This window comes from Ranitomeya variabilis, chromosome 8 (assembly GCF_051348905.1).
Source record: "Ranitomeya variabilis isolate aRanVar5 chromosome 8, aRanVar5.hap1, whole genome shotgun sequence".
Classification (NCBI taxonomy): Eukaryota; Metazoa; Chordata; class Amphibia; order Anura; family Dendrobatidae; genus Ranitomeya; species Ranitomeya variabilis.
The window spans coordinates 107,898,712-107,921,009 of record NC_135239.1 but is presented as its reverse complement, the minus strand read 5'-3'; the positions used below and the strand labels follow the sequence as shown (position 1 = coordinate 107,921,009).

General features: G+C 44.3%; 1 protein-coding gene across 6 annotated transcripts in view; it reads right to left on the bottom strand.

Moving 5' to 3' along the window:
• LOC143788707 (uncharacterized) overlaps positions 1–22,298 on the bottom strand; it is a 155,643-nt gene that overhangs the window by 96,823 nt on the left and 36,522 nt on the right. For 5 of the 6 annotated variants that reach the window (XR_013218718.1, XR_013218715.1, XR_013218716.1 and 2 more), the window contains one exon: positions 11,495–11,554. Coding sequence is in view for 2 of the 6 variants with exons in the window: in XM_077278545.1 (XP_077134660.1) it covers positions 11,495–11,554 (60 nt within the window). In the remaining 4 variants the exon portion in view is untranslated. Of the gene's footprint in view, positions 1–10,678; positions 10,846–11,494; positions 11,555–22,298 lie in introns of those variants that run through there. The other variant, XR_013218717.1, reaches the window with a different exon arrangement.

The window sequence follows — 22,298 nt, the reverse complement described above, 5'->3', positions numbered from 1 at the left end:
TCAAGATTGTTATATCGTTCCTACGGGGCGACCCTCAGAATTGGGCATTTGCATTGGCACCAGGGGATCCTGCATTGCTCAGTGTGGATGCGTTTTTTCTGGCATTGGGATTGCTCTATGAGGAACCTAACCTAGAGATTCAGGCTGAAAAGGCTTTATTGGCCCTCTCTCAGGGGCATGATGAAGCGGAAATATATTGTCAGAAATTTCGGAAATGGTCGGTGCTTACTCAGTGGAATGAGTGCGCCCTGGCTGCAAACTTCAGAAATGGTCTTTCTGAGGCCATTAAGGATATTATGGTGGGGTTCCCTACGCCTACAGGTCTGAATGAGTCTATGGCTATGGCCATTCAGATTGATCGGCGTTTACGGGAGCGCAAACCCGTGCACCAGTTGGCGGTGTCTTCTGAACAGGCACCTGAGACTATGCAATGTGATAGAATTCAGTCCAGAAGTGAACGGCAAAATTATAGGCGGAAAAATGGTTTGTGTTTTTATTGTGGTGATTCAGCTCATGTTATATCAGCATGCTCTAAACGCACAAAAAGGGTTGATAAATCTTTTGCCATTGATACTCTGCAGTCTAAGTTCATTTTGTCTGTGACTCTGATTTTTTCACTGTCTTCCATTTCCGTCGATGCCTATGTGGATTCAGGCGCTGCCCTGAGTCTTATGGATTGGTCATTTGCTAAACGCTGCGGTTTTAGTCTAGAGCCTCTGGAAGTTCCTGTTCCTCTGAAAGGAATTGATTCTACACCATTGGCTATGAATAAACCGCAGTATTGGACACAAGTGACCATGCGCATGACTCCCGTTCATCAGGAGGTGATTCGCTTCCTTGTACTGTATAATTTACATGATGTACTAGTGCTTGGTCTGCCATGGTTACAAACTCATAATCCTGTCCTGGACTGGAAAACAATGTCTGTGCTAAGCTGGGGATGTCACGGGGTTCATGATGATGCACCTCCGATTTCTATAGCTTCATCTACTCCTTCGGAGATCCCTGCGTTTTTGTCGGATTATAGGGATGTTTTTGAGGAGCCTAAGCTCAATTCGCTCCCTCCCCATAGAGAGTGTGACTGTGCTATAGAATTGATTCCTGGCAGTAAGTTCCCTAAGGGTCGTTTATTTAATCTGTCACTGCCAGAGCATACTGCTATGCGGAATTATATTAAGGAGTCCTTGGAAAAGGGACATATTCGTCCATCTTCGTCCCCTCTGGGAGCAGGTTTTTTTTTCGTGGCAAAAAAAGATGGTTCCCTGAGGCCTTGTATAGATTATCGCCTTCTGAATAAGATTACAGTCAAATACCAGTATCCATTGCCATTATTTACTGATTTGTTTGCTCGCATTAAGGGGGCTAGGTGGTTCATTAAAATAGATCTTCGTGGTGCGTATAATCTGGTGCGGATAAAACAGGGTGATGAGTGGAAAACCGCATTTAATACGCCTGAGGGCCATTTTGAGTATTTGGTAATGCCTTTTGGACTCTCCAATGCTCCGTCAGTCTTTCAGTCCTTTATGCACAATATTTTCCGTGAATATCTGGATAAGTTTATGATTGTGTATTTGGATGATATTTTGGTGTTTTCTGATGACTGGGAGTCTCATGTTCTACAGGTCAGGAAGGTGTTTCAGGTTTTGCGGGCCAATTCTCTGTTTGTGAAGGGCTCAAAGTGTCTCTTCGGAGTCCAGAAGATTTCTTTTTTGGGGTACATTTTTTCTCCTTCTACTATTGAGATGGATCCCGTTAAGGTTCAGGCTATTTGTGACTGGACACAACCTACATCTGTTAAGAGCCTTCAGAAGTTCTTGGGGTTTGCTAATTTTTATCGTCGGTTCATTGCTAATTTTTCCAGTATTGTTAAACCTTTGACTGATTTGACTAAAAAGGGTGCTGATGTTGCTGATTGGTCTCCTGCGGCCGTAGAGGCCTTTTGGGAACTTAAGCGCCGGTTTTCTTCTGCTCCTGTGTTGTGTCAACCAGATGTTTCACTTCCTTTCCAGGTGGAGGTTGATGCTTCCGAGATTGGAGCGGGGGCGGTTTTGTCACAGAGAAGTTCTAATGGCTCGGTGATGAAGCCATGTGCTTTCTTCTCTAGAAAATTCTCGCCCGCCGAGCGCAATTATGATGTGGGTAATCGGGAGCTTTTGGCCATGAAGTGGGCATTTGAGGAGTGGCGTCATTGGCTTGAGGGTGCTAAACATCGCGTGGTGGTCTTGACTGATCACAAGAATCTCATTTACCTTGAGTCTGCCAGGCGTTTGAATCCTAGACAGGCTCGTTGGTCGTTATTTTTTTCTCGTTTCAATTTCGTGGTTTCATACCTGCCAGGTTCAAAGAATGTGAAGGCAGATGCTCTTTCCAGGAGTTTTGTGCCTGCCTCTCCTGGAGACACTGGGCCTGCTGGTATCCTTAGGGATGGAGTAATATTGTCCGCCGTATCCCCAGACTTGCGACGCGCATTGCAGGAGTTTCAGGTGGATAAACCGGATCGATGTCCACCAGAAAGACTGTTTGTTCCGGATGATTGGACCAGTAGAGTCATCTCCGAGGTCCATTCTTCTGTGTTGGCTGGTCATCCTGGAATATTTGGTACAAGAGACTTGGTGGCCAGGTCTTTTTGGTGGCCTTCCTTGTCTAGGGATGTGCGTACCTTTGTGCAGTCTTGTGAAGTGTGTGCTCGAGCTAAGCCTTGCTGTTCACGGGCTAGTGGGTTGTTGTTATCCTTGCCCATCCCGAAGAGGCCTTGGACGCACATTTCCATGGATTTTATTTCTGATCTCCCGGTTTCACAGAAAATGTCCGTTATCTGGGTTGTGTGTGACCGCTTTTCTAAGATGGTTCATTTGGTGCCCTTGCCTAAGTTGCCCTCCTCCTCTGAGTTGGTTCCTTTGTTTTTTCAGAACGTGGTTCGTTTGCATGGGATTCCGGAGAATATCGTTTCTGACAGGGGATCCCAGTTTGTGTCTAGATTTTGGCGGACGTTTTGTGCCAAGATGGGCATTGATTTGTCTTTCTCGTCTGCATTCCATCCTCAGACGAATGGCCAGACGGAGCGAACTAATCAGACCTTGGAAACTTATTTAAGGTGTTTTGTTTCTGCTGATCAAGATGACTGGGTTGCTTTTTTGCCACTGGCCGAATTTGCTCTTAATAATCGGGCTAGTTCGGCCACGTTGGTCTCTCCTTTTTTTTGTAATTCGGGGTTTCATCCTCGTTTTTCCTCTGGTCAGGTGGAGTCTTCGGATTGTCCTGGAGTGGACGTGGTGGTGGACAGGCTACATCACATTTGGAATCAGGTGGTAGACAATTTGAAGTTATCTCAGGAGAAGACTCAGCAGTTTGCTAATCGCCGTCGCCACGTGGGTCCCCGACTTCTTGTTGGGGACTTGGTGTGGTTGTCTTCTCGTTTTGTCCCTATGAAGGTCTCTTCTCCTAAGTTCAAGCCTCGGTTCATCGGTCCTTATAGGATCTCGGAGATTCTTAACCCTGTATCTTTCCGATTGGATCTCCCAGCATCGTTCGCTATTCATAATGTGTTCCATCGGTCGTTGTTGCGGAGGTATGAGGTGCCTGTTGTTCCTTCGGTCGAGCCTCCTGCTCCGGTGCTGGTGGAGGGAGAATTGGAGTATGTTGTTGAAAAGATCTTGGATTCTCGTGTTTCCAGACGCAAACTCCAGTATTTGGTTAAGTGGAAGGGTTATGGTCAGGAGGACAATTCCTGGGTGGTCGCCTCCGATGTTCATGCGACTGATTTGGTCCGCGCCTTCCATAGAGCTCTGGGGGTTCTCGTAAGGGTTCGGTGACCCCTCCTCAAGGGGGGGGTACTGTTGTGGATTCTGTTTGCGGGCTCCCTCTGGTGGTTACTGCTGGTACTGGGTGACTTTGGTGGGTTGCGGCCTTTGGTTTCCATCTGTCCATCAGAGGCTGGGTGTTTCCTATTTTACCTGGCCTCTCTGTCATTTCCCTTGCCGGCTATCAATGTGTTCAGATGTGCTCTGTTTGGTTCCTGCCTACCTGCTCCCAGATCTTTCAGGATAAGCTAAGTGCTGATTTTCAGTTGTTGCTGGTTGCTCTAGTGGACTGAGGTTCTCCCCATGTGCCATGAGTTGGCACATGGGTTCTTGTAATCTCAGGATGGTTTTTTTGATTAGGGTTTTTTGCTGACCGCTCAGTACCCTTTTGTGTCATTCTGCTTTCTAGTTTTCAGCGGGCCTCTATTTGCTAAAGCTATATACATCATCTCTATGTATGTGCCTTCCTCTCATTTCACCGTCAATACATGTGGGGGGCAACTATATCTTTGGGGTTAATTCCTCTGGAGGCAAGTGAGGTCTTTGTTTTCTCTGCAGTACTAGTTAGCTCTTAGGCTGGTGCGTGGCGTCTAGAACCAACGTAGGCACGCTCCCTGGCTATCTCTAGTTGCGTTTGTCAGGCGTAGGGCAGCGGTCAGCCCAGGTTCCATCACCCTAGAGCTCGTCCGATATTTATTATACTTTGCTTATCCTGTGCTATCCCTAGCCATTGGGGATTCATGACAGGAAGGAGCACCATTTGACTTTTCAATGCAAAATTGGCTGAGATGGGATGCCATGTTGCGATAGGAGAGCCCCTGATGTGCCTAAACATTGAAACCCCCCACAAGTTACACAATTTTGGAAAGTAGACCCCCTAAGGATCTTATCTAGATGTGTTGTGAGGGCATTGAACCCCCAAGTGTTTCACTACAGTTTATAACGCAGAGCTGTGAAAATAATTTTTTTTCTCCACAAAAATTACTTTTTAGCCCCCAGTTTTGTATTTTCACAAGGGTAACAGGAGAAATTGGACCCCAAAAGTTGTTGTGCAATTTGTCCTGAGTACGTTGATACCCATATGTGGGGAGGAACCACCATTTGGGAGCATGGCAGAGCTCGGAAGGGAAGGAGCACCATTTGGAATGCAAACTTAGATGGATTGGTGTCACGGGGAGACTAGGTGAGCGAGAGCTAATAACCCGGGCCCCTGCAATTTCCCTCAGACTAGGGAAATCCTGACTGACCCTCTACCTGGAGTTTACACTGATGGTGTGCACGTCCAGGCCTCGAACCTCACCCTGTCTCCTGTTTCAACCCTAGGCTGAAACCTCCGCTCACCACCCAGTGAAGAGGTAATTCACCAATACCCACAGTTAGCACAGACAAGGATAAAGGAAAATATACACCACGCCACAGTCACTCAGGAATACACTATAAATGTGCAGAGCAAAATAAATATAAATATAGGAAGGAGTAAATAAGACAAAGGAAAATACACCACCAGCAACGAATCTCCAACAACCAGTTCTCCACTCCAGACCGCGATAACAACGCACAAGGCAGAAGCTATAATCGGCGACGCCCAATGATCAGGAGAGCTATTTAAAGGCAATGGGCATGGCCCAGCTTCCAATCCGAGGATCAGGTAAATTAACCTCGGAACAGCTAGATAAAATCTAGCCGACGCCAATGAGCAAATAGTGGTCAAAAGCGGAATTACTGCTGTCTGTCGAACGACCTGGTCTGAACAGTGTCCGACATGACAATTGGTCTGCAGGCGTCACGTTGCATTTGCAGAGCCCCTGATGTACCTAAACAGTAGAAACCCCCCACAAGTGACCCCATATTGGAACCTAGACTCTCCAAGGAACTTATCTAGATGTGTTGTGAGAATTTTGAACCCCCAAGTATTTCACTTCAGTTTATAACGCAGAGCCGTGAAAATAAAAAATCATTTTTTATCCACGAAAATTATCTTTAACACCCAGTTTTGTATTTTTTCAAAGGTAACAGGAGAAATTGTTCCCCAAAAGTTGTTGTGCAAATTGTCCTGAGTACGCTGATACCCCATATGTGTGGGGGAACCACCGTTTGGGCACATGGCAGAGCTCGGAAGGGAAGGAGCGCCATTTGGAATTCAGACTTAGATGGATTTGTCTGCTAGGCGTCAAGTTGCATTTGCAGAGCCCCTGATGTACCTAAACAGTAGAAACCCCCCACAAGTGACCCCATATTGGAAACTAGACCCCCCCAAGGAACTTATCTAGGTTTGTTATGAGAACTTTGAACCCCCAAGTGTTTCACTACAGTTTATAACGCAGAGCCGTGAAAATAATTTTTTTTTTCCACAAAAATTACTTTTTAGCCCCCAGTTTTGTATTTTCCCAAGGGTAACAGGAGAAATTGGACCCCAAAAGTTGTTGTCCAATTTGTCCTGAGTACGTTGATACCCCATATGTGGGGGGGAACCACCGTTTGGGTGCATGGCAGAGCTTGGAAGGGAAGGAGCGCCATTTGCAATGCAGACTTAGATGGATTGGTCTGCAGGCGTCACGTTGCATTTGCAGAGCCCCTGATGTACCTAAACAGTAGAAATCCCCCACAAGTGACCCCATATTGGAACCTAGACCCTCCAAGGAACTTATCTAGATGTGTTTTGAGAACTTTGAACCCCCAAGTATTTCACTTCAGTTTATAACGCAGAGCCGTGAAAATAAAAAATCATTTTTGTCCCACAAAAATGTTTTAGCCCCCCAAATTTTTATTTTCCCAAGGGTAACAAGAGAAATTGGACCGCATAAGTTGTTGTCCAATTTGTCCTGAGTACGCTAATACCCCATATGTTGGGGTAAACCCCTGTTTGGGCGCACGGGAGAGCTCGGAATGAAAGGAGCACTGTTTTACTTTTTCAACACAGAATTGTCTGGAATTGAGATCGGACGCCATGTCGCGTTTGGAGAGCCCTGATGTGCCTAAACAGTGGAAACCCCCAATTCTAACTGAAACCCTAACCCAAACACACCCCTAATCCCAACCACACCCCTAACCCCAACCCTAACCACACCCCTAACTCCAATACACCCCTAACCCTAATTCCTACTATAACTCTAACCACACCCCTAACCCTGACACACCCCTAACCCTAATCCCAACCGTAAATATAATCCAAACCCTAACCCTAGCCCCAACCCTAACCCTAGCCCCAACCTAAACCTAACCCTCGCCCCAACCCTAACCCTAACCCTAACTTTAGCCCTAACCCCAATGGGAAAATGGAAATAAATACATTTTTTTATTTTTTTTTTATTTTTCCCTAACTAAGAGGGTGATGAAGGGGGGTTTCAATTACTTTTAATGCTGGTTTTTTAGCTGATTTTTATGATTTCCAGCTGTCACACACTAAAAGACACTTTTTATTGCAAAAAATATTTTTTTGCGTTACCACATTTTGAGAGCTATAATTTTTCCATATTTTGGTCCACAGAGTCATGTGAGGTTTTTTTTTGCAGGATGAGTTGATGTTTTTATTGGTAACATTTTCGGGCACTTGACATTTTTTGATCACTTTTTATTCTGATTTTTGTGAGGCAGTATGACCAAAAACCAGCTATTCATGAATTTCTTTTTTGGGGGGAGGCGTTTATACCGTTCCGCATTTGGTAAAATGGATAAAGCAGTTTTATTCTTCGGGTCAGTACAATTACAGCGATACCTCATTTAGATTATTTTTTATGTTTTGGCGCTTTTATACGATAAAAACTATTTTATAGATAAAAGAATTATTTTTGCATCGCTTTATTCTGAGGACTATAACTTTTTTATTTTTTCACTGATGACACTGTATGATGGCTCGTTTTTTGCAGGACAAGATGATGTTTTCAGTGGTACCATGGTTATTTATATCTGTCTTTTTGATCGCGTGCTATTCCACTTTTTGTTCGGCGGTATGATAATAAAGGGTTGTTTTTTGCCTCGTTTTTTTAATTTTTTTTACGGTGTTCACTGAAGGGGTTAACTAGTGGGACAGTTTTATAGGTCGGGTTGTTACGGACGCGGCAATACTAAATATATGTAATTTTATTGTTTTGTTTTATTATTTAGATAAAGGAATGTACTTATGGGAACAATATATATATATTTTTCTTTATTTAGGAATTTTTATTTTTTTTATTTTTTTTTTTACACATATGAATTTTTTTTTTTTACTTTATAACATTGCCCCGGGGGGTGGCATCATGTTATAGGGTTAGATCGCTGATCTGACACTTTGCAGAGCACTGTGTCAGATCAGCGATCTGACAAGCAGGGCTGCAGGCTTACCAGCGCTTGCTCTGAGCAGGCGCTGTGAAGCCACCTCCCTGCAGGACCCGGATGCAGCCCTGCAGCCATTTTGGATCCGGGGCCTGCAGGGAGGAGACGCTCGGTACAAGGTGAGCACATCGCCTTGTACCGAGGGTCTCAGGGATGCCCGCAGGGAGCCCCTCCCTGCGCGGTTTCCCTATACCCCAATGATCGCGGTGTGCCGGGGGTTAATATGCCAGGGGTGGTCCGTGACTGCTCCTGGCACATAGTGCCGGATGTCAGCTGCAATAGTCAGCTGACACCCGGCCGTGATCGACCGCGATCCCCCCGTGAGCACAGCTGATCACGCTAGACGTACTATCCCATCACTGGGAATGAAATCCCAGGTCACCTTGATGGGATAGTACGTCCAATGGGATTAAGGGGTTAATTATGGGTATCCATTATTTGCAAGCTTGATTTATGTACTGCTCCACTGCATGTATGGACTTGCTTTTTCCTTTTTTTATACTTCAGGCATGTCTCATCTTACTAATGATTCATTATTTATTTATGTTTGTATAGTATAATGTTTGACCAAAGATTGATGTATTTTATACTTTCCTTTTAGACGTGGTGTTGTTTTGGATAATTTTTATCCATTTATTTGGATGTCATATGCTTGATTAGCACCCATTTACTATTATGAGGAGATTGCTTCAGGTGTTCTGAGGCTCCTCTTAGATTTTGATATGTTAATGGATACTATTTTGTTTAAAAGTGAACAAAGCCTGAACTAGCCCTTAATTTTACACATCACCAGATGACAGCAGCACATAAAGTGTTTTTAATGTTCATTATTTGATAAAAGCCTTCCAGGTGTTGCTTCAAGTGTGTATGATTGACCCTCCTTATAACATTTTCCTGGCTTTGCAATATTGGGCAAATCCTATATCGGTGTAGGAGTACATCAACTGCATTAAACTGTTAGGCTATGTGCACACGTATTCTGGTCCACTGTGGATTTTTCTGCAGCAGATTTGATAAATCCGCAGTGCAAAACCGCTGCGGATTTATTGCGGATTTACCACGATTTTCCAGCGGTTTTTCTGCAGATTTCACTGCGGTTTTACAACTGCGGATTTCTATTGGGGCAGCTGTAAAACCGCTGCGTAATCCACAGAAAGTGAAATGCTGCGGAATGTAAACCGCTGCGTTTCCGTGCGTTTTTTTCCGCAGCCTGTGCACAGCGTTTTTTGTTTCCCATAGGTTTACATTGAACTGTAAACTCATAGGAAACTGCTGCAGACCCACAGCTGCGGAAACGCATCGTGTGCACATACCCTCAATGTTTTTTATGAGGCACTACACTTGGTGCCTTCAACTTTGTATGAATGACCATCCTTATATTTTTTTCCTGGCTTAGTACATTGTGCAAAGCCTTCATGACTGTTCGAGCGCAACAACTACATTTTAATAATATTTAAATGCGGCATGCCAGTTTTTGCTTTTCAGGGGGTCTATGGATATTTTCTGGATTCAATTACTCATCCATAGAGCATTACATGCTTTGGGATACATTTCGTTTTATACAACCCTCCAAAAAAGTTCCAAAATTTTTCAGTATAAAATTAGCCATCCATTTACTATTACATGCTCTAGGGAACATTGCGGTGTGTATATAAATCTCCAGAAAAGGTTATCTGGATTCAATTACTCATTCATATACTATTACATGATTTGGGGTACATTATGGTGGTATCTAACCTTCCAAATAAATTATTAAACAAATGTATCATATTATAATGCTCATCTATAGAGCTTTATATATTCTTGGGTAAATTTCGGGGATTTATAACCCTCAAAAAATTGTTCAAAAATGTATCCATTTTACATTGCTTATCCTTGGAGTTTTACATGTTCTTGGGTTAAATTCGGTGGTATCTAACTCTGCAAAAAAATGTTTAAAAATGTATCGGTATTATATTGCTCATCCATAGAGTTTGACATATTCTTGGGTAGATTTTGATGGTATATAACTCTCAAAACAAGTTGTCATTTTTTTTCCATATTTGCTCATCCACTCAGTGTTATATGTTCTTGGGTACATTTTGGTGATATATATAACACTACAAAAAAGAAGTGAGAAATTTATCTGGATTAAATTACTCATCCATACAGTTTAACATGCTTTCTGTTACATGTCAGTTTAATATAAAACTCCCAAAAAACGTGAAAACATTTTTTATTGATTCAATTGCTGAGGAGTTATCCGGGTTCCAGCGGCAGCTTGTTTGGTAAGCACTATAGCTTGCCAAACAAGGAGGAAGCCAAACATATTCACTCATGTCTACTCATATTAACTTTCCCCACCACTTATGTGGTCATCATCCTCAGACACTTTCTCCAGTTGGCTATATTCTTCAAAATTTGTGGCATTGGCAAGCTTTTCCAATTCAACGTCACTCTATGGATGTCTTCTCCACATTTTTATCCAACTTTCCAAATATTGGACATTCACAACTTTCAAAGGGTAAAATCAGCATTGTGGAATAAAATAGCACTATATGCATGAGTAATAATAATAATAATAATAATAATAATAATAATAATAATAATAATAATAAAATCGCAACACTAACCAGGTTAGCAACAATAACAGCTTATATACTACAGTGAAACAGACCTGCACAGGCCTGTATACAAAGCCCATCCATCTACAGTAGCTTCCAAATGTATCGAGCTCATGGACCTGCAGAAACTGGAGAACTAGATAAACAATAATAGATAGAAAATCCACGATGATACTATAAATCATTTATGTGACTGAAACTATGGCAGGAGATCTGTTTACAGCATTATATTGATCCAAACAGTACACATGTAATAATCATTATTTCATTAAAAAAAAAGTTAAAATAATTAAAAAAAATAACACTCATAATAACAACACCTACCCATAAACAAACTCACCTAGCCATGATTTACAGATACTCATAATAAATAATCTGCAGCTTCACAAACTTTTCTGTGGTCAAATAGACCCGAACAGTACATTAAGGTTAAGGGAATGAATCACACATATTTTTTTAAAATGACCAAAAATACCATATACAAGGGACAAATACTGTCACACCTTCACCAGATCACATATTATCACCACATAATGACCGAATACTACTGATCATTAATAAAAAAGCACAATACTAATATTACCATAAGTGACATTATACAAAGAAGCTCTGTATATATTGTACAAGTAACACACTGACGCACCAGTGACATTATACATAGGAGCCTTGTGTATAGTACATAATCTACACGGAATTCAGTGTTGACCAGTTAACATTATACACAGGAGTTTTGTATATAGTGTATAGTGCAAGTGTACAGGTAACACACTGACTTACCAGTGACGTCTTTGCTTTCTTCCTCATCCAGTGCAGATCTCTTCCAGTCAGGACTTATGTCTGCAGAAATTAACACAGAGTTATTAAGAACACCACTACCAGAGTACATTCTGCAATTTTTTCACATCTTCTACACTGCGCCAGATAAAGAAAAACGAGACATAGAGCAACCCTACACAGTAACAGGACCCCCCATTGAAAACAGTATTCTCAAAAATAAAATACATCACAGCAGTAATAATATCTCTTAATTATCCAGGCTCCTTCCTTTAATAATATCCCTCAACTCATTCATGAACCCATATGTTCTCCCATCCTGGCCCCATGTGTCTTCTTTATGGCCCCATGTATCCTCCCATCCTGTCCCTAGGTTTCCTCCCATCATTGCCCCATGTGTCCTCCCATCCTGCCTCCAGGTGTTCTCCCATCCTGCTCCAGGTGTCATCCGTCCTGCTGCAGATATCATCCATTCTGCCCCAGGTATCATCCATCCTGGCCCCATATATCTGCTTTAAGTACAAAAGAAAAAAAAAGTTTCTCCTTTCCTGGCCATGGTCCAGCTGTGTCATATTCCTCATCCATTTGAGGCACAGATGTGCCGGCGCATGGCTGTGACGTCATGTGCTGGTGATGTTCATGTTAATGCCAACTACTGACCTCTGATTGGCTGCCATCTGTTAACTTTTGCGGTGCAAGAAGCTGATGGCTTAACTTAAATGGCATGAACACTAAAGACCATCTTGAAATTTTGGCATTTTTGTCTTTCATGGCATGGATCCAGATAAGAGGATGATGATCTGTTACTAAGGTAAACTCTTCCTAAATAAATAATAACACAATACCTACACTCCCTGACAGAAGTTATGTCGCTTATCCATGTTATGTAAATAAAAGCTTAAAACCTGATGTTAAATTCATCCACTGGTTGTATAAATTATTCTTTTGAAAGCTGAACCCCTCAGAATTGTGGTTTAGGTTAAGAAAATAAATTGGCATCAATGCAGAAATATTGATCAGTTAATGGACACAGAATGGTCAGATTTTGGCAAGACAAAACTTGTCGCCCACAGAAAGTAATGTGATATTCAAACAAATAAAAAACTTAAAATACAAATATATGTTGCATAACATTGGTGAATGAAGTTGTGGTGCTATTAGTCATATTTAACATTTTGTGTGATTTCCATGAGCTTGAAGGACTGCATCCCTGCGGTTCAACAATGATTCATACAACTTATTAATGAAGTCATCAGGAAAAGCAAAGAATGCAGTCTTACATGCCTCCCAGAGTTCATCTAGAATCTTTGATTTTGTCTTCCACGCTTCCTCTTTCATCCTACCCCAAACATGTTCAATGATGTTCATGTCTGGTGACTGGACTGGCCAGTCCTTGAGCACCTTGATCTTTTTTGCCTGGAGGAACTTTGTTGTAGAGATGGATGTATGAGATGGAGCACCATCCTGCTGCAGAATTTGACCCCTTTTATGATTTGGTATATAAGAGGTAGCTAATACTTCTTGATATTTTAGGCTATTGATATTGCCTTCCACCTTGCAAATGTTTTGCACACCCCAATACTGAATGTAACCCCAGACCATGATCTTTCCACCACCAAATTTAACTGTTTTCTGGGTGTATTTTGGATCCATATGGGCTCCAGTAAGTCTCCTGTGGTATTTGCGGTGGCTGTTGTGTAATTCTACTGAAGATTCGTCAGAGAAATCTACCTTCTGCCACTTTTCCAGCATCCATCTGTTTAGCAGGCTGTGGGACTTTGCCAATGCCACACGGTTTTTTATTTGCCTTTCGTTTAGTGCTGGCTTCTGGGCACTGATTCGACCATGGAGGCCATTTCGAGACAGAATCCTACAAACTGTTCTAGTTGACACAGGGACTTGAGGAGACCAGTAGGGTTGAGCGAAACGGATCGGACAAATTAAAAAATCGCTGACTTTCGGCAAACTCGGGTTTCATGAAACCCGACCCGATCCTAGTCTGGGATCGGCCATGCGGTCGGCGATCTTCGCGCCAAAGTCGCGTTTCGTATGACGCGTTCAGCGCCATTTCTCAGCCAATGGAGGATGCAGAGTGTGGGCAGCGTGATGACATAGGTCTCGGTCCCCACCATCTTAGAGAAGGGCATGACGGTGATTGGCTTGCTTTCTGCGGCGTCACAGGGGGTATAAAGGGGCGTGCACGCCGACCGCCATCTTACTTCTGCTGATCTTAGCATAGGGAGAGATTGCAGCAGCTTCGTCAGAAGAAGGGCTATAGTTAGGGAGGGAAGATTAACCCCCAAACCGCTTGTGCTGTAGCGATTTCCACTGTCCAACACCACCTTTGTTTTGCAGGGACAGTGGAGGCTGTATCTTTGTGCATCAGCTCTGTAGCTTATTAGGCTGCCTTATAAGGCTCCCTGATAGCTGCATTGCTGTTTGTACGCTGCTGTTTAAACCAACTGCTTTTTTAAAAGCAAAAATCCTGTTGCTCCTTTCTGCAGTTATCTTGTTTATTTGTCCACACTTTTGTGTGCAGCAGTCCTTTTTGTTGCTGCCATACTTGTCCTGAGATCATTGTAGGGAGATTGAAATTGTACTACAGTCCTTGGATTTTTTCAGATATCTTCCAGCCACTTTCTGCCACTTACATTGTGTTGTGTTACACACTGGGCCTGAGTTGTGGTGCTGTCTCCCCCCCAAAAAAAGGGAGATTCAAATTGTCACAAAGTGGATATACGTCAGTCCTCTTAGTTTGTTGTGTATCAGCCAGCCACTTGCTGCCAGTCACATTGCGTGGTAAAATACACTGGGCCTGAGTTTTGGTTCAGTCTCCCCCCCTAAAAAAGTGAGATTCAAATTTTCACAAAGTGGATATACCTCAGTCCTCTTAGTTTGTTGTGTATCAGCCAGACACTTGCTGCCACTCACACTGCGTTGTAAAATACACTGGGCCTGAGTTTGGGTTCAGTCTCTCCCCAAAAAAAGTGAGATTCAAATTCTCACAAAGTGGATATACCTCAGTCCTCTTAGTTTGTCGTGTATCAGCCAGACACTTGCTGCCACTCACACTGCGTTGTAAAATACACTGGGCCTGAGTTTGGGTTCAGTCTCTCCCCAAAAAAAGTGAGATTCAAATTCTCACAAAGTGGATATACCTTAGTCCTCTTAGTTTGTCGTGTATCAGCCAGCCACTTGCTGCCACTCGCATTGCATTGTAAAATACACTGGGCCTGAGTTTGGGTTCAGTCTCCCCCCCCAAAAAAGTGAGATTCAAATTCTCACAAAGTGGATATACCTCAGTCCTCTTAGTTTGTCGTGTATCAGCCAGACACTTGCTGCCACTCACATTGCGTCGTAAAATACACTGGGCCTGAGTTTGGGTTCAGTCTCCCCCATAAAAAAGTGAGATTCAAATTCTCACAAAGTGGATTTACCTCAGTCCTCTTAGTTTCTCGTGTATCAGCCAGCCACTTGCTGCCACTCACATTGCGTTGTAAAATACACTGGGCCTGAGTTTGGTTTCAGTCTCCCCCCCAAAAAAAGTGAGATTCAAATTCTCACAAAGTGGATATACTAGAGTCCTGTTAGTTTGTGGTATATCAGCCAGCCACTTTCTGCTACGTACATTGTGTAGTGTAATACACTGGGCCTGAGTTTTGGTGCAGTCTCCCCCCCAAAAAAGGGAGATTTAAATTGCCATTAAGTGGATCTACGTCAGTTCTGTTAGTTTGTCGTATATCTTCCAGCCACGTTCTGCCACTTACATTGTGTAGTGTAATACACTGGGCCTGAGTTTTGGTGCAGTCCCCCCCCCAAAAAAAAAGGGAGATTTAAATTGCCACTAAGTGGATCTACGTCAGTTCTGTTAGTTTGTCGTATATCTTCCAGCCACGTTCTGCCACTTACATTGTGTAGTGTAATACACTGGGCCTGAGTTTTGGTGCAGTCTCCCCCCCCCCAAAAAAAAGGGAGATTTAAATTGCCACTAAGTGGATCTACGTCAGTTCTGTTAGATGGTCGTATATCAGCCAGCCACTTTCTGCTACGTACATTGTGTAGTGTAATACACTGGGCCTGAGTTTTGGTGCAGTCTCCCCCCCAAAAAAAAGGGAGATTTAAATTCTCAACAAGTTTATATACACCTTATAACTTGTTTTATGGTACCATATAACGGTTGTTATTTTGGTTACATTTTCCCAAAAATGAGGAAGTCTGGTGGAAGAGGCCGTGAGCGGTCGTTGCCAGCTGGTAATGATGGTGGTGGTGGAGCATCTGGTGGTAATGGGAAAAGCAAAATAGCACCTACGTCTTGGGGTGTTGAGCCAGCGTCATCGTCTGGCTACACAAGGCCTCGAAGGCTCCCTTATCTGGGAGTAGGAAAACTGCTTTTAAAGCCGGAGCAGCAGGAAAAAGTTTTGGCTTTCCTTGCTGACTCAGCCTCTAGCTCTTTTGCCTCCTCTTCAGAAAGTTCGAAATATAAAAGCAGGGAGTCATCAGTGGATGCTCCCGGTCAGGAACAAGTCGCTTCCTTGTGTCCTTCACCCAAACCAAAAGTGAAGTATGCGGCAGGCGACACTACAGTTTACTCCATGGAACTCTTTACACATACCGTGCCTGGGTTAGAAAGGGAAATTGTTAACAGCCCATTACAAGATGAATTGGACATGGAGTGCACAGATGCACAGCCACAGCTAGATTATTATGCTGTTCCATTGACTCAGATCACTACATTGCCCTCGCAGTGTACTCAGCTAGAATCTGACCCTGATGAGACTATGGTGCCCCGTCCCGAACGCTATAGCACCTTACACGGTGACACAGAGAAAGGTGCACATGACATTGAAGAGGAGGTGATAGATGACCCAGTTGTTGACCCAGATTGGCAGCCATTGGGGGAAGAGGGTGCCGCTGCCAGTAGCTTAGAAGCGGAGGAAGATGATCCACAGCATCCATCTACATCGCAACAGCTGTCATCTGGCAGGCCCCTATCAGGTCAAAAACAAAAACAATTTTTGGACAGCGTGGCCATCCGGTGAAAGTAGCACAGCGTGCAATGCCTGAAAATGTTATCCATAGTAGGAAGAGTGCAGTGTGGCAATTTCCTAACCAAGATCCGAATGATCAGTCAAAAGTTATCTGTAAGAAATGCTCAAAGACCTTTAGCAGAGGGAAGAATCTCCAAAATTTAAATACAACGTGCATGCGTAGACCTTTAACCAGCATGCACTTGCAAGCCTGGACTAACTACCAAACGTCCCGTACCGATGGTGCACCCGCTCAGAATGAAGGTAGTCAGCAACACTACATAGCTTCCCTCACTGTAAGCCCACCAGTTAGGACACCACCAGCAGCAAATGTGGAGGTATCGTCGCAAGGCCAAAGCAGTCAGGGAATCACAAGGTTATTGGTAGGAAACACTGTATGTAGGCCAACATCAAGAATACCATCACTAACCCTGTCTCAATCTGCCATGTCCACCACCACCCCTGCTAGTTCTACCATATGCAGTTCTCCAGTCTAGCTCACCCTACAAGAGACTCTCGTTAGGAAAAGGAAGTACTCATCCTCTCATCTGCGTACACAGGGTTTGAACGCCCACATTGCTAGACTAATCTCGTTAGAGATGATACCCTACCGGTTGGTTGAAAGCGAAGCTTTCAAAGACCTGACGGTCTACGCAGTACCACGCTATGAGCTACCCAGCCCTCCACCAGCATGTCAAAGACCACATTGTCCATGCACTGAGGCAATCAGTCAGTAGAAAGGTGCGCCTCACAACAAATGCATGGACCAGTAGGCATGGCCAGGGACGTTATGTGTCCATCACGGCGCACTGGGTTAATGTGGTGGATGCAGGGTCCACAGGGGACAGCCATAGTGGGACAGTTCTGCCTAGCCCACGGTCTAGGAAACAGTTGGCTGTAGGCGTTTGCCACCCCTCCTCCTCCTTCTCCTCCTCCTCCTCCAGAAGCGAAAGCTCGTCCACAGAGTGCAGTCGCACAACCACTCCATCCGCAGCTGCCAGTGTTGCACACGAGGTGTCCCATTATGGAACAGCTAGTGGTAAGCATCAGCAGGCTGAGGTTGGAAATGAAGTGTTTGGGCAACAACAGACACACCGCGGAAGTACTGGCCGAGTACTTGCAGCAAGAAACTCAGTCATGGCTGGGCAGTGTACATCTTGAGGCAGGCAAGGTAGTCAGTGATAACGGAAGGAATTTTATGGCTGCCATAGCCCTTTCAGAACTGAAACACATACCTTGCCTGGCTCACACCTTGAACCTGGTGGTGCAGTGCTTCCTGAAACATTATCCGGGGTTACCAGCCCTGCTCCTGAAGGTGCGAAGACTTTGCTCGCACATCCACTGGTCGCCCGTACACTCCAGCCGTATGCTGAACCATCAGCGATCGCTGAATATTCCCCAGCACCGTCTAATAATCGACGTTGCAACAAGGTGGAACTCCACACTGCACATGCTTCAGAGGCTGTGCGAACAGATGCGTGCTGTAATTTATTTGTGGGAGGATACACATACACGGGCAGGCAGTTGGATGGCAGACATGGAGTTGTCTGGTGTGCAGTGGTCGAAGCTACAAGACCTCTGTCAAGTCCTTCAGTGTTTTGAGGAATGCACATGGCTGGTAAGTGCAGACGACGCCATCATAAGCATGAGCATCCCACTAATGCGTCTGCTGATGCAAAGTTTGACGCACATTAAGGAGCAGGCGTCTGCAGCCGAGGAGGAGGGAAGCCTTGATGGCAGTCAGCCATTGTCTGCTCAGGGAACTCTCCTGGACGAGGTGGCGGACGAAGAGGAGGAGGATGATGGGGATGAAAATTTATGGGAGGAGGATGCTTCTCACGGGGCAATAGAAACTGGTGGCGTTGCAATGTCAGGTACAGGGTTTTTGTGGGACACAAGTGATGTTGATTTGCAAGAAAGTGCTCCTCAACCCAGCACAAGCAGTGAATTGACACCTGGAACTTTGGCCCACATGGCTGAGTATGCCTTGCGTATCCTAAAAAGGGACCCCTGCATTATCAAAATGATGACCGATGACGATTACTGGTTGGCCTGCCTCCTGGATCCACGATATAAAGTAAAATTACAAAATATCATGCCACATGAGAATCTTGAGCAAATATTGGCTACCAAACAAGCAACTCTTGTAGACCGTTTGGTTCAGGCATTCCCTGCACACAGCGGCGGTGATGGTTCTAACACGAGCTGTAGTTGGCAACATGGCAGAGGTGTTAGAGGTGCACAAATACGAAGTGGCGTTGGACAGAGGGGTTTTATGACCAGGTTGTGGAGTGATTTTACAATGACCGCAGACATGACAGGTACTGCTGCATCGATTCAAAGTGACAGGAGACAGCATTTGTCCAGTATGGTTACGAACTATTTTTCCTCCCTTATCGATGTTCTCCCTTACAGGTCATTCCCCTTTGATTATTGGGCATCTAAAATAGACACCTGGCCTGAATTGGCAGAATAAGCATTACAGGAGCTCGCTTGCCCAGCTGCTAGTGTGCTATCAGAAAGTCTTCAGTAGGGTTGAGCGAAACGGATCGTTCATTTTCATAAGTCGCCGACTTTTGGCAAAGTCGGCGTCTCATGAAACCCGACCCGATCCCTGTGTGGGGTCGGCCATGCGGTACGCGATCTTGGTGCCAAAGTCGCGTTTCGTATGACGCGTTTAGCGCCATTTTTTCAACCAATGAAGGAGTGTGGGCAGAGTGATGACATAGGGGTTAGGGGCGTGCACGGCTATCATCATTTTATCGCTTATGCGCAGTAGGGATTTGCAATGTGTAACACGAGATTTTCTGTGCTGGGACGGAGGGGGGGGGAAGAGAGAGAGAGAGAGAGAGAGGAAGAGAGAGAGAGGAAAAAAAAATAAATTCCCCATTGACGTGCATAGGGTTTCGTGTTCAGGCCGATCCTCGACTTTTCGCAGTAATCGGCCGATTTCGCCCGACTCGACTTTTCAAAAAGTCGGGTTTTGCGAAACATGACTCGACCCTAAAAAAGTCAAAGTCGCTCAACCCTAGTCTTCAGTGCTGCTGGTTCAATACTGACTGAAAAAGGACACGTCTGGCTACCCGAAATGTTGATGATCTAACCTTCATTAAAATGAACCAATCATGGATTTCAAATTATTTTGCCCCAACTTCCCCTGCTGACACGTAGCTTGCCTGAAAAATGTCTTACTTTTGGCCTCCTCTTACTGACTGCTCCAATTCCTCCATTTGCAGCTGCTGAATGTCCACCATAGGCCATTTTTATACCTCCCTAAATGGGCTGACTCCCCCCACAGGGCTGTGGTCACTACTTGGCGCAAGCACCCGTGAGAGTGCCATTTGCCTGGACAGGTGGGTGTGCCCACTCTTGGGCGATGGCACTGGCACAGGGTCCCTCATAGTACAATGAAGTGTCTCTGACGGTGATGGTGCACAACCAACGTCAGACACACCATCATAATATGAGGGGCCCTGTGCCAGTATCGCCTCCCACGAGAGAGTGTTCCCCCCAGCTCGAACAATGCTCTACCACTTGCAAAACTTACCTCTCCCTGCTCCACCACTGTGTAGTCTGTGCAGTTAAATCCTTCAATGGCACTGCCAATACAAATTTGTTGAAATGATAGTAAAAATATGCAGGGGCCCTGGCCTCCATTTACACCAGTTAATACTTTGCGCCAGCTACCACTGTCTGCTACTCAGCAAAAGGAGCCCACCCCTGTACCTAGCTATGCCACCTGTTTATTTATGAACATTTTTTTGGCAGACATTTAGCCTACTTACTTATTTGGGCCTAGTAACTGTGTCAGCCAGTCCTTACAGTTGTCTTCCACTGAACAAAGCTATGATGCCTGTGTACTCCTGTTACCAATTTTGAACTGCATTTAGCCTACTTTTTTATTTTAGGCCTGCTACATGTGTCTGTCTGCGCCACTCCTTACAGTTGTCCTCCACTGAACAAAGCAATGCCGCCTGTGTACTCCTGTTACAAATTTTGAACTGCATTTAGCCTACTTACTTACTTGGGCCTAGTAACTGTGTCAGCCAGTCCTTACAGTTGTCCTCCACTGAACAAAGCTGTGCCGCCTGAGTACTCCTGTTACCAACTTTGAACTGCATTTAGCCTACTTACTTATTTGGGCCTAGTAACTGTGTCAGCCAGCCTTACAGTTGTCCTCCACTGAACAAAGCTATGCAGCCTGTTTACTCCTGTAACCAATTTTGAACTGCATTTAGCCTACTTTTTTATTTTAGGCCTACTACATGTGTCTGTCTGCGCCACTCCTTACAGTTGTCCTCCACTGAACAAAGCTATGCAGCTGCTGATCACGGACTTGTGCGCATGCCCGTGACGTCGGCACTCCGGAGCATCGCTGCCGGCGCCCATTGGGTGAGGCGCGCTGGACAGGGTTGCCATGGTTATGGCTTTCTGTCCTTGCGCGTCACTCGGGAAGCCGAGTGGTGATGCAATTTCCGGCGCCTGCGTCGCGCGTACATGCGCCGTTTCAGAGGTCCAGTGATTTACATCAGATGTGGGTGTCTTATTTAAAGACTCCATTATGACACACTCCTTACCGCCCCCCGAAGAAGCCTATGCGAAACGCGCGTAGGGGCTGGTGATTCCACATCCACACTACAACCATTATGGGTGAGGTTCAATCCTGTAACTTTTTATTCCTGCCTTTACTAGCAAAAGTAGTGGTGATTATTTTGCATATGAGCATATACAATTGTGCGAACTTGAACCTCTGGTCGGACTGACCATATTAGTGTGGTAGTGGGGTATCTTTACATGGATCCTTTGCATAGGGAGTTAACCCCTTTTTTGTAACTGTGTACTAAAAAAGTTTCTTGTGATTTTGCTATAAGATGTTTATTTAGTAAATACTATACCTTTTTACCTTAACAGTTCTTTTGACTCCAGTTATCTGATTATGTATGTGTTATTGGGAGTTGTGCTGCATTGACTTATATGTAGCTCTGACCGATATAATTATATGTTGATTTCTGTGTTCTCACAGCCTCTGGTTCCGAGCACATGGATTACCGTGCACGTGAAAAATCATGGTTAAGTCAACTTGACAAAGTATTTTGTGAAGGATCCGGTAATGTTTTAGATCCTAAATCCAGAGACATTTTTGAACTAAGAAACAAATTTAAGGAATTATTAAATAAGCAAACACGAATATGGTGGAATAAAGCGTTCCTTGAGAGGTATATAGCTTGTGGTCTTATACCTAGGGGACTGAGGGTTCAGTTGTTCCCCTCATTCCTGGATGAGGAGGAGACATTCAAGAATAAGTGGGAGGAGGTTGCCTCACAGTGTTCTAAAGGTTTTATGGAGTTACTTATCAACTCAAATGAGACAAAATTGACTGAACTAGATATTGAATTGAACTCCTTACAGAGTGAAATTACCAAGCAGGCCTCGGCCGAATTGGTCACTAAGTTCAGTGGCGAGATGGATGTGGATTTGGAAAGATGGGAAAATGATATTGTTTCTAGAAAAACTAAAAAATATCAGTGAGATCTAACGGACTTGAAAAATAACAGGATATATAAATGGAGGAGGAATACTCCTAGTATGAACCCACATGTATGTGGTAGATCAGTCTCTTTCTCTTCGGTGTCATCTAATAGGACAGAAGTTCAAATACTGAGATACATAGACCCTCAGTTGAGAGAAGGGACCCCTCTAAAGATAATTGGCTAAGAAGTGGAAAGACTTACAACAAACGTAAAGCGTTCTCTTCCCCACAAAGAGAGAAAAAAGCTAAA